At 35.4% G+C, this 13,835-nt stretch overlaps 1 protein-coding gene across 2 annotated transcripts in view; it reads right to left on the bottom strand.

Annotated features, from left to right (window-relative positions):
* IPO11 (importin 11) overlaps window positions 1–13,835 on the bottom strand; it is a 177,358-nt gene that overhangs the window by 2,568 nt on the left and 160,955 nt on the right. For both annotated transcript variants that reach the window (XM_045525079.2, XM_010966247.3), the window contains exon 29: window positions 11,463–11,547. In XM_045525079.2, coding sequence (XP_045381035.1) covers window positions 11,463–11,547 — 85 coding nt within the window. The remainder of the gene's footprint in view (window positions 1–11,462; window positions 11,548–13,835) is intronic.

The raw sequence follows: 13,835 nt of genomic DNA, 5'->3' as shown, positions 1-13,835 counted from the left end.
GTCATATCTGCTGTTTGAGCCAAGCACACAGACTTTAAAGTAATGACCACAAGTAGAAAATGTTAACCGAGGGGCAGAGACATAGGAGGCATGAATTTGAAATCAAACCCCTTATGTGATCATTCCAGAGCTACACGGTAAATCCAAGGCCAGGGTAATTTCAATACTCATTCCCCTGGAGGACGGAGAGGAGAAAGAACACCAAGAACTGCGGACACAAAGCCCTGCATTCTCAAGCCTGAAGATGTCACTCTACAAAACCCATAGAAATCGAAGATGAACATTTAACAATATCTGCTCGCTTAAGCAACACGCAATAATGTTCGATATTATTTTAATTACTAAGAAATAGACCTCTTCCTAAAGAGGATGTGAATTTTGTGGAAATATCATGAATTATCTGTAACTAAAACCACCTGCTACAGTATGAGTGAAAAGAAGCTGAGCTTGAAGTTGACGTTCAAGAAGTCACTCCAACTACTGAAACAAAGCTTAAGAGTGTGGCTTAACTGTTGATTCAATTTGCTCTAGAAAATTGTGAACAGTTAAGTTATCACATCTCCACTCTTCAATTTCCAACAGATTAATAAAAAGGAAAAGTATCACCATAGTCAACCCACCAGATATAGCATAACACTACATCAGTATATTTTTAAACGTGTACTGATGAATCACGAGAAGATTAAAAGTATTTATCTCTTTTGTTGTGGAGGGATGAAGGAATTTTTAAAAACATACAGAATCTCCAACTGTGTACCTTAAAAGATCTTTTAAAAAAAAACAACCACTTTTTTAGTAAAAAAAAAAAAACAACAAAAACCCTATACATTAGCTAATAGATGTCTGTTTTGGCTTGATGTAGACACTCATTAATCATGGCTATTAATACCTTCTTTGAAGAAATATATGAAACAACTAACCAAATGATTCTCTAGAGAAGACTGATGACTGCACATGCACTAAAAATCCAGATATAATTTCTTTGAATGCAAAAATGCCTATGGTCACTAGAATTAAGAGACTCTGAAGTCACTAATAGCATTTTCAGAACTACTACTTTTATACAAATGTCCACACAACATAATGAACCTAATTATCTGATTTAACGTAAAAAAATACAGAATGCGTACCACATTTACCAGGTTGCATGTTCTGGAAAAGATAATTCATTTTCTAATATAATAAGTAAATTAAACTAGGAAGATGAATCTGCTGTCAGACACTACGTACAAACAAACATAAGGAGACTCTAAAAGGTGGAGAGAAGAAAGCAGGCTGACCAGGGAGTCCAACACCAAAGAAACGACATAGTGCTGAGTGTCCTTTCTTCTTGTCTCATAAATCCCAGATTTGGGGCTAAAGAAGCCAGCAACCTGGAACGCCAACGAACACAGACCAAAAAAAGCTCCAGCAGAAAGCCTGCTCTCTAGCCAAAGGACCAGGAAAGGGACCACATAGCAAGACAAAACTTTTAGACAATGATTGCTCTACTTCAGCCAAACACCACAGAATAAGCTGTGGCCCCATCCTCACTCACACTGGGTTATTACAAGGATTCAACCCCCCCCATATCTGCGGAGGCCCTGGGGGATCCTAAACTCTCCCCGTCCTCACCCAAGGAGGTACCAGTGGAGGCCTAGTGGGGAACATGACCTTCTTCCCCTCTTTGGCAGTACTAAAGTGGGACACCCACTTCTCCTGCCAGAGCAGTGTCAGAAGAAGCTGGCTAAAATAAGACTCAGAGTCTCATAACATAATACCAAAAATGTCCAGTCTTCAATAGAAATCACTCATAATACCAATCAAAAGGAGGGGGCATGGGCAAGAGGGAAATGGGTTTAATTATAAAAGGGCAATGAGGGGGCTTGTGCTGATAGAAATGTTCTATATCTTGACTCATTAACGGCAATATTCTGGTTGTTATGTATTTTGCGAGATGTTATCACTGGAGGACATGGACAGCAACAGGTCATAAACCAGAAAGGTCAGAAATCTTGGCAGCTTCAACCACCAAGAACACACTGGAAGGCAAGGAATTAACTTCTGAAAGTGAACAGTCAAAACAGTTTGGCACCTATATGCCCAAATTTAAACAAGTATTCACAGCAGAATCTTACAAAATCCCATTATTTATTCATCTTTCTCATATATTTCTAACAGATGCAATTATCTTTGCTTACATGCAGGTTTGCCTAGATGCACAAATCTGAGGAGATAAAAACCTGCTACAAGGAAAACAAAAGCAGCAATATTGAGGCTCAAATGACAATATGGAAATACTGGGAAGAGACAGAAAACTATTTAAAGAAACAGACCCAGGCTAGATGTAACGTGTGGTATTCTGGATTGAATCCTGCAACTAAGAGCATTAGTGGAAAACTGTGAAACCTATATAAATCTCAAGTCTAGTTAATTGTAATATATCAAAGTTGGTTTCTTAGCTTTGATAAATGTACAATGTTAATGTAAGATGTTGACATTAGGGGATACTGGATGAAGGGCACATGAAAACAAGCTGTATTATTTTTGTTACCTTTCTGTAAACCTAAAACTACTCCAAAAAAATGGTTATCTATCTTTACGACAGTAACATACTATTACAATTCCTGTGGCTTTGTAATATATTTTGAAATCAGGAAGTGTTATGCCTCCAGCTTTGTTCTTTTTCAAGACTGTTTCGGTTGGCTACTCAAGATCTTTTGTAGTTCCACATGAATTTTGGAACTGTGCCTTTCATTTCTGTAAGAAATGCCACTGGGATTTTGATAGGAATTGCAATGAATCTGTAGATCACTTTGGGTAGCATGAACATCTTAACAATACTAAGTCTTCCAATCCATGAACATGGATATCTATTTGCGTCTTTTCTTTAATGGATGTTTTGTAGTTTTCAGTGTATAAGTCTTTTGTTTCCTTAGTTAAGTTTATGTCTAAGTATTTTATTCTTTTGGATGCTACTTAAGGGTTTTCTTAATTTCCTTTTCAGCTAGGTCATTACTAGCATATAGAAAACACACGGATTTTTGTACATTGATCTTGTATCCTGCAACTTTACTGAATTCATTCATTAGTCACAGCAGTTTTTTTTAAATTGAGTCTTTAGGGTTTCCTATATATAAGATCATGTCATCCGCAGGTGGGGAAAATTTTACTTCCACCATTTCAATTTGTAAGCCTTTAATTTCTTTTTCTTGTCTTACTGCTCTGGCTAGGATTTCCAGCACTCTATTGAATACATAGAACAATGGAAATGAACAGAGAACTGGAGATAGACTCCTTATAAAAAGACAACTAGCATTACTGATATTTACTGAGAAAAAGAAAGAAGCAGAAGAGGAAAGCAAAACTGTCAAGAAAACAGTCTAATGTTCACTGGAATGTTACATAAGTTCTCCCAAACTAGGCTATATTCTTCATTTATAAACAAAGACTTAATTTATATTGGTATCAATACCACACTGCCAAAGTTTCCAACGGAGAAGTGGCAAACTATTGAACTCTTCCTGATGAAGGTTTTTAATAACAATTCAAGTAAATAATGAGGAAATAATGAGGCTGCTTGTTTTGCAATATTTAAGAACAATACTGATGTCAGCAGACAATTAATCTGAAATCTCAACTAACAACAAAAACTTAGAAGCCATCACTTTATTTAGTACCAAGGGCATGTTCAATAGAATTTGCTTTTCCAGTGTGTTCTGATTACTACTATGTAGCCTACTGTGAAAGATCTTAACCTCTGGACCTCAGACTATTTTTTGATTAACATTTTAGCACTATCACAGGGAAGAACTGCTATCTCAGGAGGATGCCTGGCTATCAATTTGTGTCTTTATTGCATCTCAGTTGGATTATTTCAAGTCATTATTTCCTATCCTCATGGATGATTTAATGTCACTTGCAATTCTACAGTTTGTGAGAGCTGATAACCACTGCAAAAGCGTATTTTAAGATTTGGGGTAAGTTTAACACCGATTTTGAGGGTCTCACTTGTAAAGAAAGCTATGTTAAATTAAACTTTGAAATATTTAGTATTTTTTATATAGCCAGACTTAGGTAAAGTTATGTGTCCTAGGACAGCCTTTTATATGTTTTAGCATCACCTAGAAATGACAGTAAGGATATATTAAAAGCAGGATAACAGTCAATCAAAGAAGGCTGAATCTGAGCAAAGCATAGATAAAAACAAGTATATCCTATTTTAAGAAACTGGCTTTGTAACAGAATAATGGCATTGAATAGTTTTAAAGAATACATATGTAGTATAGATCAATATACACAAGAAAATTAGTTCTGTGTGTAGATATACATGTTAGCAGAGAAAATACTGATCATAAACATCACTGCTTTGCACATGGTGAGCATTCAAAAATCCATGTGGAATGAGTAAAAAAGAAAAATCATTCATTTTGAAGATGCTACTCTACTGCCATTGGGTGGAGGCCAAGATAAGCAGTTGGAGAATCACCCAGTACCTGACTAAGAGTAAACAGAGACTTGATTTTAAGAGAATGGAGGAGTGTGAGGATTTGCACACATTTTTAATAAGCTAGACCTTAAGATAATCAGACTGGTGAAAATATATTAAATGACAACCAAAAATAAGTGACAGCAAATAAGTAATATGAACAAAAATTACTTTAAATAATACAATTGTTTTACTTGTAAAATAAGAAGCAATAATTTGTAATCACTATTTTTTAAACTGTTCTTTAATGTTAAAAAGTTTAAGAATTAAGTTTTAAAATTTTCTAGGAGACAGAGGAACAAAGACAAATTTTACCTATTTATAATGGTTTTAATAGATATCAATAAAAACATAATGAACAATTTGGACCTTCCTGATTTTCTTGTTAACAAACCAGCTTCTTAGTGGCTTTTTCCTAATATCTATCTACAAACTTTAAAGATCACTATGTATCAAAGACTAAAGAAAAAAATGAGATCATCTGAGCAGTTCTGAAGAGGAAAAGAAAGTCAGATGGCAAACCATAAAGTAACAAATATGAGCACTTCTGTGTTAATCATTAAAGATCATTCAAGTCTATACTTTTAGTTTTATTCAAGCAGTAGCACAAAAAATATCCAGTAATGTAAGTGAGATAAATGTGACAATCAGTACAATAGATTCTCATGGGCCATCTAAGATACAGTTATAGGTTATGTTAATGGCCTGTAAATATTTCATATTATTGAATAAAGAAAAAACAGAAGACAGGACATTTTCCACTGTTATCAAAATTTGAAAATTTTACAAATTAAGTAGAGATTAAATAAAACAATTTTTATTCTCAGTAGTAAAAATTTGCATCAAAAGATTGTTTCAGTAATGTGAAAATAAGACATCATTCTTTTCTTTCAATACTTTAAAGATGCTGCTCTGCTGCTGGCTTGCTGGAATTGTTTCAGATGACAAGTTTGCTATCATGCTTATCTCTTTTCTTCTCTATATAACGTGCCTTTTTCCCCTGTTGTAAGATTTTCTCTTTAATTAAGACTGGATTTAAGTAACAAAATTATAATACGCCTTGGTGTAGTTCTCTAATTTCTTGGCCTTGAGGTTTCTCTGAGCTTCTTCAATCTGTGAGCTCAAAAATTTAGAAACAATTTGGCCATTATTTCTTCAAATACCTATTTTGCTCTCCCTTCTCTCATCTGAGGATTTCAACTGTTTGTATATTAGGCTGCTTGAAGATATTCCACAGCTCTGTTTTTCCCAACTCTTTTTTTCTGCTTCACTTTGGACAGTTTCTATTGCTGTGTCTTCAAGCTCACTAATCTTTTCTTCTACAATATCTAATCTACATTAATCTCACCAGATACTGTAGTTTTTAGTTCCCAGAAGTTTGATATGAGTTTCTTAAAAATATCTCCTATATATCTACTTAACACACTCAATCTTTCCTCTAGTTTCTTAACACAGGGAACCCAGTTACAAAAACTTGTTGTAATAATCTTCTCTACCAATTCTACCATAGTACCTTGTCTTGGGTAGTTTCAATTAATATTTCCCCCTCAGCATGGATTGTATTTTCCTGCTTCTTTGCATGCCTGTAGTTTTTTATTGGTTGCCAGGCATTGCAAATTTTGCCCTGCTGGGTATTGGAAATTTTTCTATTTCTATAGTCCTGAATTTTGTTCTAGAACATAGTTGTGTTTCTTGAAAACCGTTTGATTCTTTCAGATTTTGCTCCACTACGAGGCAATACAATTCTGAGTCCTCTACCTAATATTTTGTGAATTCTGAGGTTTCCACTCTGACCATGGGGACTCCTCCTGGCTCTGTATCGGCTCTGAGTACTGTTCCCTTAACAATCCTTTCTGGAGGTTCTTTCTCTGAACTTGGGTAACTTCTGCACTTGTAATGTGCTAATTAGTATTCTGGTGAAGACTGACAGGGGACCCACTGAAGATCCCCAGAATTCTGTGTGAGCAGCTCCCTCTTTCCTGGCAACCTGAGCCACTTTGGTGTCCTCAGACTTTCAGCTTCCTCTCCTCCAACCAGAGAGACCACTGGGCTCCCTGCGCCACTCCCTGGGAACTCAACGTAGTAAGTAAGCTGTGGCAATCAGAGAACTCACACTGTGTGTTTTCTGTTACTCAGGGATCACTATCCTTCATACTGTGACCGCCAATGCCTTTTTAAAAATGAAGGTGGCACAGGCAGTCAAAACATATCAAGAAGGTGCTACAGAGGTCTAGCAGAGGGCAAGATCACTTCTGTAACTGGACATGGATGGGAAGGGTAATCAAGTGAGAGGAGAGGGTGCCTCATGAGGAAAAATGGCAAATAAGTAAGCTGAGGGGAGACCAAGAAGATAATGGGGCTACTCCATATGGAAGGACTAGTATGAGCTGTGTAACAGAGACAAGAAAACATAGATATGAACAGAGACAAATTATTTGGTTTAGGAGACAGTGTGGAGAGAAAGGAAGACAAAGCTCAAAGGGCTGGTTGGAGTCAGACTACAGGGGTCTGTAAAAGACTGTCAAGGAGTTAAACTCTTATTGCAGTGATTCCCTGGCTGTGCACCTACATAATATGTGGACCTTTTAAGGAACATGTGTGCTTGATTCCCAGGTGCAAAAATGTAGTAGATCTAAAGCAGGGGAACAAAAGGTATGGTTTGTCTGGAGTTTAAAATAGTAGAAAAACAAGGTTAAAAGGTGGGAAAGTGATTATGAAAATAAGGACAAGTTACAGTGCTCCAGATAAAGGTACAAGACAGATTTACCAGGAGAAAAGGAATAATAAGGAAGAAGAGGCTGTGATGAGAGAGAAATGCCAGAGTTCAGGATTTTAAATGAGGACCAGTTCCAAATCAGGATAGGGTCAAGATGTAGCACGAATGTAGAGGTGAAAAATGTAATGAAACTGGGCAAACTGAGAACATGCGAAAAGCTCTAATTCATAATCAGCATGGCATTTCATCCCAGTTGAATAGTAGAGAGTATTTTCAACAATTGTATAATTTACCTTGATCACTGAATGTGATAGAGCAAGGATTCTCAAAATGCAGTTTTGAAACCACCAATAAACTAATGGATTAATCTCTGATTATTATTTATAGAACAAAAATGTCTTTTTACATGCATTTCAAGACACTGACATTTAATTAAGAAGAAGACAGTACCTTGTTAGTGACAATCAAATACAATTCTTTCTACTAGTTCTGCTGAGTTTTTCTAGATGCAGTTGGGAGCAGACAAAAGAATCATCCTACTGGTTCTCAGTTATCAAAATCATTCAGGGAGAGTTAATAACATCCCCCGGAACCACTACTATACTGCACCCTGCTGACATTTCATTTGGACTAAAAGTTTACAAAACAACATTTTCCTCTGATATTTTCCTCTGATAATAGGGTAGCTTTCCCTCCAATAACGTACTCCATATTCTACCAAGTAAAAGTCTGAGGACAGCTGCTGGATTTTATAGTCAAGCAAGTTAAGTTTCCAGGGAGAGATGAAGAGAGGAGGAGACGAGGAGACGGGGTAGGGGAGAAGAGATGGGGAGGCAGGTGCAGAAGTGGAGGAGAAGGCAGTTCATCTGCTCTCAGAAAGAGGAAATATCAGCCACCTGTCAGCTATGATTTTCAGACACTTCCATTCCCACCATGCAGTACTTCTGTCCCTCTCTGATCCAGCCCTATACTTGCAATAGCAGCACAGGAGACTCACTTTAAGGCAACAGGCAAGGCATGCTCAGGGTTCATTATATTTGCTCTGAGACTTAGGATTCTGGCCATGAGTTTATCAAGTAAAATGCAGCCCAACCTAACATACTATCAATTTGCACAGCTGTGCGACAGCAAGAGCACAAGACTGTACGGACGATGTTTAGATAGATCTTTGTACTACTGCTTCTACTAAGCACCAGTGAATGAGAAGTTAGTATAGTTTTAATAGTGTTCCATTCTTCTATACTACATTATCAATTAAAGCCTCTTGTAAGTATACAGACAACTGGATTACTATTCACAGAAACAGATTATCAAAATATTTCTAGGGCTTAAACTGAGAACTGTGTAACAGGAAACAATAATGAAAAATAACCTCATCAACACATTAATAATCAAATGTTTCATTATAATGCTTTCTTAGCAGGTACCATAACGTTGCCAGAAAGCATTAATATGCTCAAAAACTTAAATTTGAGAAGTTACAACTTATAAATGCCTAGTATGTCACACTTCACAAAAAAGAAATTATAAGCAACTTAAAATGTTAATGTATTAGCTGAATTCTTCATAGAAGAGGTCATGAAATGATCACGATTCTACTACTGGAGCATACCAGACAAAGAGGAAACTTAGAAGTGAAATGAAACACCCGAGACACGTTCAATCTTCTCAATATTAGTCTCCCCAAAATGGATTGTACAGAGTGGAGCTAGATTAAAAAAGCACATGATCAAAAGTCTGGACAGCTTAATAGTTTTCCTGAAAGGAAATTTCACTGTTACTTATGACAAAACATAGAGAATTCTCAAAAATGTGTGGAAAATCACTTGGCACACTTGATATAATATTAATCATCCACCTTTCTGAATTACAATCACCACTGCTTTCCTCTACTGAAGCAGCCACTGAAATGAAGGCACCACACTTCAGGGGCCACTTTAAGACAACAATGACAGTAAGTAAATAAAACTTTCAATTATGTAACCTTGGAATCAAGCAGCTATACTTTTTCTTCCAAGTAAATAAAAATTTCATTTTAAAATAAAAAAAAAACCCTTGATGCTAGCTAGACCAGTTTTTATTTTAAATAATCATTTACCAGTAAACATTTCCCTTTGAAATTACAATCAAGACACATCCAGATAGTTCTTAAAAAAATTTCTAATTTTAAAGATATCGTAGTACAAGAATGATGATATAATTACTGCAGAAATATATAATTTATTCTTGTAACCCTCAAGATACAATGAAAGTAACTGTTATTGAAAAATTACTGAAAAATTAGCACTGTATTCATAATTAAGATTTAGTCAAGGCTAAGATACATAATCCCAGAATTAATCATAAACACTGTGATATCATTAGCATAAGACTAAATTTTAGGTCTAAGGCACTGGAAATCTTAACAGAGATGACAATATAAACCTACATCAAATACACACCGTGATGACTAATTTCAAACAAAAGCAGCCACTTTAAGAAATAAAAGTTGTTCTGTAAATCAATACTACCTAAAATAGAATAATAATGATAAAAAAAATGAGCTCTCAAATGAAATTTAGGACCACAAAACTGAATCAAGGAACTGTAAGGGTTATTCCTTAAACTATGTTCTTACACTGCTCTTTGAGATCATATTTCACCTACCTTAAAAATAAAGTTAGAATTAAAATTAATACCATATTTTGTTACTGAGGATTCTTTATGGAATGAAAAACAGATCTGGGTAGATTGATTTGCAAAGGGCAGACTCATCACACTCACTGTGTTTCTAAAGTATGCACAAAAGCTGATGACCGAAAGGAAGCAGAACACTTTAACTACGCATTTACAAGTTCAGAACCTTATTAAGAAAAACGCTATTATATTCTCCTGTAACACCAACTATATATTCAAGGCTTAAGAGAGTGGAAGTGAAAGAGGGGAAAGACACACTTATGTTACACCAAAGACTATCATCACTCTAAGTGAAGAAAAAACACTTCCCATTTTTTTAGGATACTGCTTAGCAGTCTCTCTTCATAGGAGAAATACTTCCAGAGTTATACTCACAACTGAAAACTTCACTAGGACACTACATATTGAAGGAAAAGAGAAATGGCATTAAGAGCTTTAAAAAAAACAATTTTTAGCTCATAGGCCCTTGGGAATCCACTAATCCAATTTCCCACTCACTTCTCAAGTTAGGAAACAGTTCTCCAGAGACAAGGTGACTTGCTCAAGGTCACAACAGCATACCAACAGGACCAGAATTCAGGTTTTATGAATTCTTGGATATTGTCCTTTCCTCTACACTAGCTGCTAGGGAGATGATACTGAGCATAAAAGCAAAGTAACATGGATTAAACGCAAACACAGTTTAAAAGAAGGCTGTCAGAGCCGTGCATATTAGCTATAAGCTGAGTGTGAGGCCCGTGAGGATAATCGTGGGGTAATTCAAGGACTGAATATCATGCGCAGACTGAAGTAATGATAGCTAACACTTCCATAGTAATTAATAGGTGTTCAGCATTATCTCATGACCATTTTATATGTTAACTTATTCTATTTTTGAGGTAGATACTGTTGTTGATCTCATTTGCAAATGAGGAAAGAAGGCACAATGAAGTTAGTAACTGGTAAGGTCTGGAGACTAGAGGAGATTCCAAGAGAAAAAGGAGAAAGTTGATTTATGTACCTATTTTACATTCATGTGTCAAAGTATTTAAAAGTTCATGATTATAATTTTAAAGGTAAGATATTTTAGATGTTTCTTATTTTTTGTTCCTTTTTCTTATCAGATTCTTATAGTGAAAATTAATGGTGTTCAAAACAATTTAGCAGTTAATTTAAAGGCATTTTAAATAAAAGCTTGTGATGTATTTCAGAAAAAATTCATTACAAGCTCCATGAAATAACAAGGAATAATGATATTTCAAAGTCTCCTCAAAACAGAAGAAGTAGCATTGAAACTTAAATGAAGTTTGAAGGTCACATAGTTTCTATAAGTAAAGGAATAAACCCTCTGCTAAGACAAGAAACAATTATTTCAGATCAACAGTTAAACTCAAACTCAACTTCCAGTACTAGGAATATAATTTATTTGTTTAAAGAGTACACCCTGAATTTCAAAATTCAGTCAGCTGACATTAATTCTGCAATAGGAATGAATAGATGAATGGATAGATGGAGGGATGGGTTGATAGATGAATGAACGGACCACCATATATTTTCAGACCTCCAGAATATAATGATGACATATGGTTCTCCCAGATTTTAGGAACTACTTTAGTAACTTACCATCTTTTTCCTCTTATCCTGTTCTGTGGGTGGCTCTTCATCTTCTGTTACTTTTGGTTCTTCAATATGAGACATTAACATACAGCTATAGTTTAAAAAAAAAAGTTTTAAATAAATTAAAAATGTCTATAACATAAAACAAACCCTCAAAATACTGAGAACAGTAATACATCTATGTACCAAAATGTGAGAAACAGCAAGATAAATCGGACTTGTAATCTTAAAAATGTAATTATAAAAAGATACCTCACTTCAAAAAGGACCACACCAAAAATATTTGGAGCATTTTACTTGAGTATTTAGGGAATAAGTTGTAAGAAATTTATTTATAGGCCACTTTTGAACCATAAATTACTTGATTAGGCAAGGTATATACAAAGAAGAATGATACTTACAAACACTTAAAATTAATACTTTGTCTTTTACCACTAATCTCCATTTGTCTAGATTATTATACATGTTTCATAACAGTGGCAATAATTTAAACAATAACATCATTAAAACACTATTAATTATGGAAAAATCTACTTTGTTCTCCAACTGACATTACTATGTATAAGGAAGCTGTCCGTGACAGCACTTGTACCTGCAGGACACTTATAAATCATTTTATTCTGATTATCTGTATCACTGCTCTTCACCATTAGCAGAGATAATATAAATACAGTTTCCTATTCAGTCAACACTAGTTCCAGGGAGACAAGTTATGAATATTGTCTAGTGAATCAAGTTGATGGAACGAACTTCACTGCTCCTAATTTAAAACAGAATTCAGTGATTTATCAGAGTCACAGGTTCCCAACCAATAAACCGTGGCAAAGAAAGCTTGGTTTCTCTTACGTTTCGTGGCAAGTACAGGGAAAGGACAATTCCTGACTCAGAGCTGCATAAATGACTTTCGATTCAGGGCTAAGGACAAGTGCTGACACCAGAAATCTGTTCAGGCTCACTCTTGCAGGGGACATGAGTGTCCTATTCTCCTTATCCTCCACCACTGAAAAAATAAGTTTTGGAACAACTGCCTCTGACCCAGTCAGTGCACTGGGTGGGATCAACCAGTAAGAACCTTAACCTGGAAATCAGAAGCCCTGAAAAACAGCAAGAGTTCAACAGCTAACTCATCGCATGGCCTTAATTTCTTGGAGCTGCCGTACCTTCGCCCACCAGGATATATAGTTGACTCTTGAACAACATGGGTTTGAATGGCATGCATCCACTTATACAAGATTTCTTTCAACAGTAAATACCACAGTACTGCATGATCTGTGGTTGGCTGAGTCTGAGGATGTGGAACCAGAGGAACCATGGTACGGATGGCCAACCATAAAGTAGACTCAGATTTTCGACTTCACAGAGGGTGAGTGCTCCTAACCCCCGCATTGTTCAAGGGTCAACTGCAAAATACTGCAGCACAATTAGTTGGCCAAGGAACTCTGGCACAAAATTGGAAAATTATGACTTTGTTATCTCAACCCAAAAGCTATTTAATAAAGTGAAATGTCTAGAAAAAGTCTAGATCCCAGTGTGTACTTTAGAACTGAATGATAAAATGGAGTTCCTTACCACTAGTTACTTTAAGCCTGCTATAGACTTGAATTCTATCTGAACTGAATCTGGATCGCCATGGAAGTATGCTTTCTATTAAATAAAATTCTATTACTGCATTCCAAAATCTGTTAACTTTCTTGTATAGTAAAAACTCTTTGTTCCCCCTTCCCTAAGTTAAAAGACTTATTAGCACATTAATAATAAAGTATATTCTGGATATAAATACACACATGCATATATATATCCCCAAAGGGCAGAATATTTTTAGTTAGCAATTCTGCAAATTGCATTCATTTGGGTCTCTAGAAGACAGAAAAAGGAAAAAAAAAAAAAAAAAGAATTGAAAAGCCCAAAGCAGAAATTCTCTGTTGCAGGAAAATCTCCAATTAAAAGTCAAATCTCATTTTTTTTTTTGACAAAGGCTAAAGACAGGGAACCATTTTTACATAAAAGGCATGGTGAGAATGAATAGATTTCTAATAAACTAAAATGTGTGGGCTATGAATGTTAATAATAGTAATTATGATAAAATAACAACAATTTAAAATAGGGAAAAATAACAACAGTTTAAAATAGGGAAAACTAACATGTGAACACAGGCAGCCAACTCTCACATCTTACACTCGTCCACTGAAAACATCCAGGCACTCTAGCTGCTAATTCAGAATCTTTCCCAACAAGAAACTCCAAATGTCAAACACAACCAACAGTATTAGCATGCAACATGAAAGCTTTTAAATAATTTGTTTTAAAAGTATATTTTTCATTTAATCTGTACAAACCCATGTCTTAACGTTATAATAAAACTAGAACTGATATTATTCC

Source organism: Camelus bactrianus, chromosome 3 (genome assembly GCF_048773025.1).
Source record: "Camelus bactrianus isolate YW-2024 breed Bactrian camel chromosome 3, ASM4877302v1, whole genome shotgun sequence".
Classification (NCBI taxonomy): Eukaryota; Metazoa; Chordata; class Mammalia; order Artiodactyla; family Camelidae; genus Camelus; species Camelus bactrianus.
The sequence above is the reverse complement of the archived record's forward strand: the minus strand, read 5'-3'. Positions and strand labels throughout refer to the sequence as shown.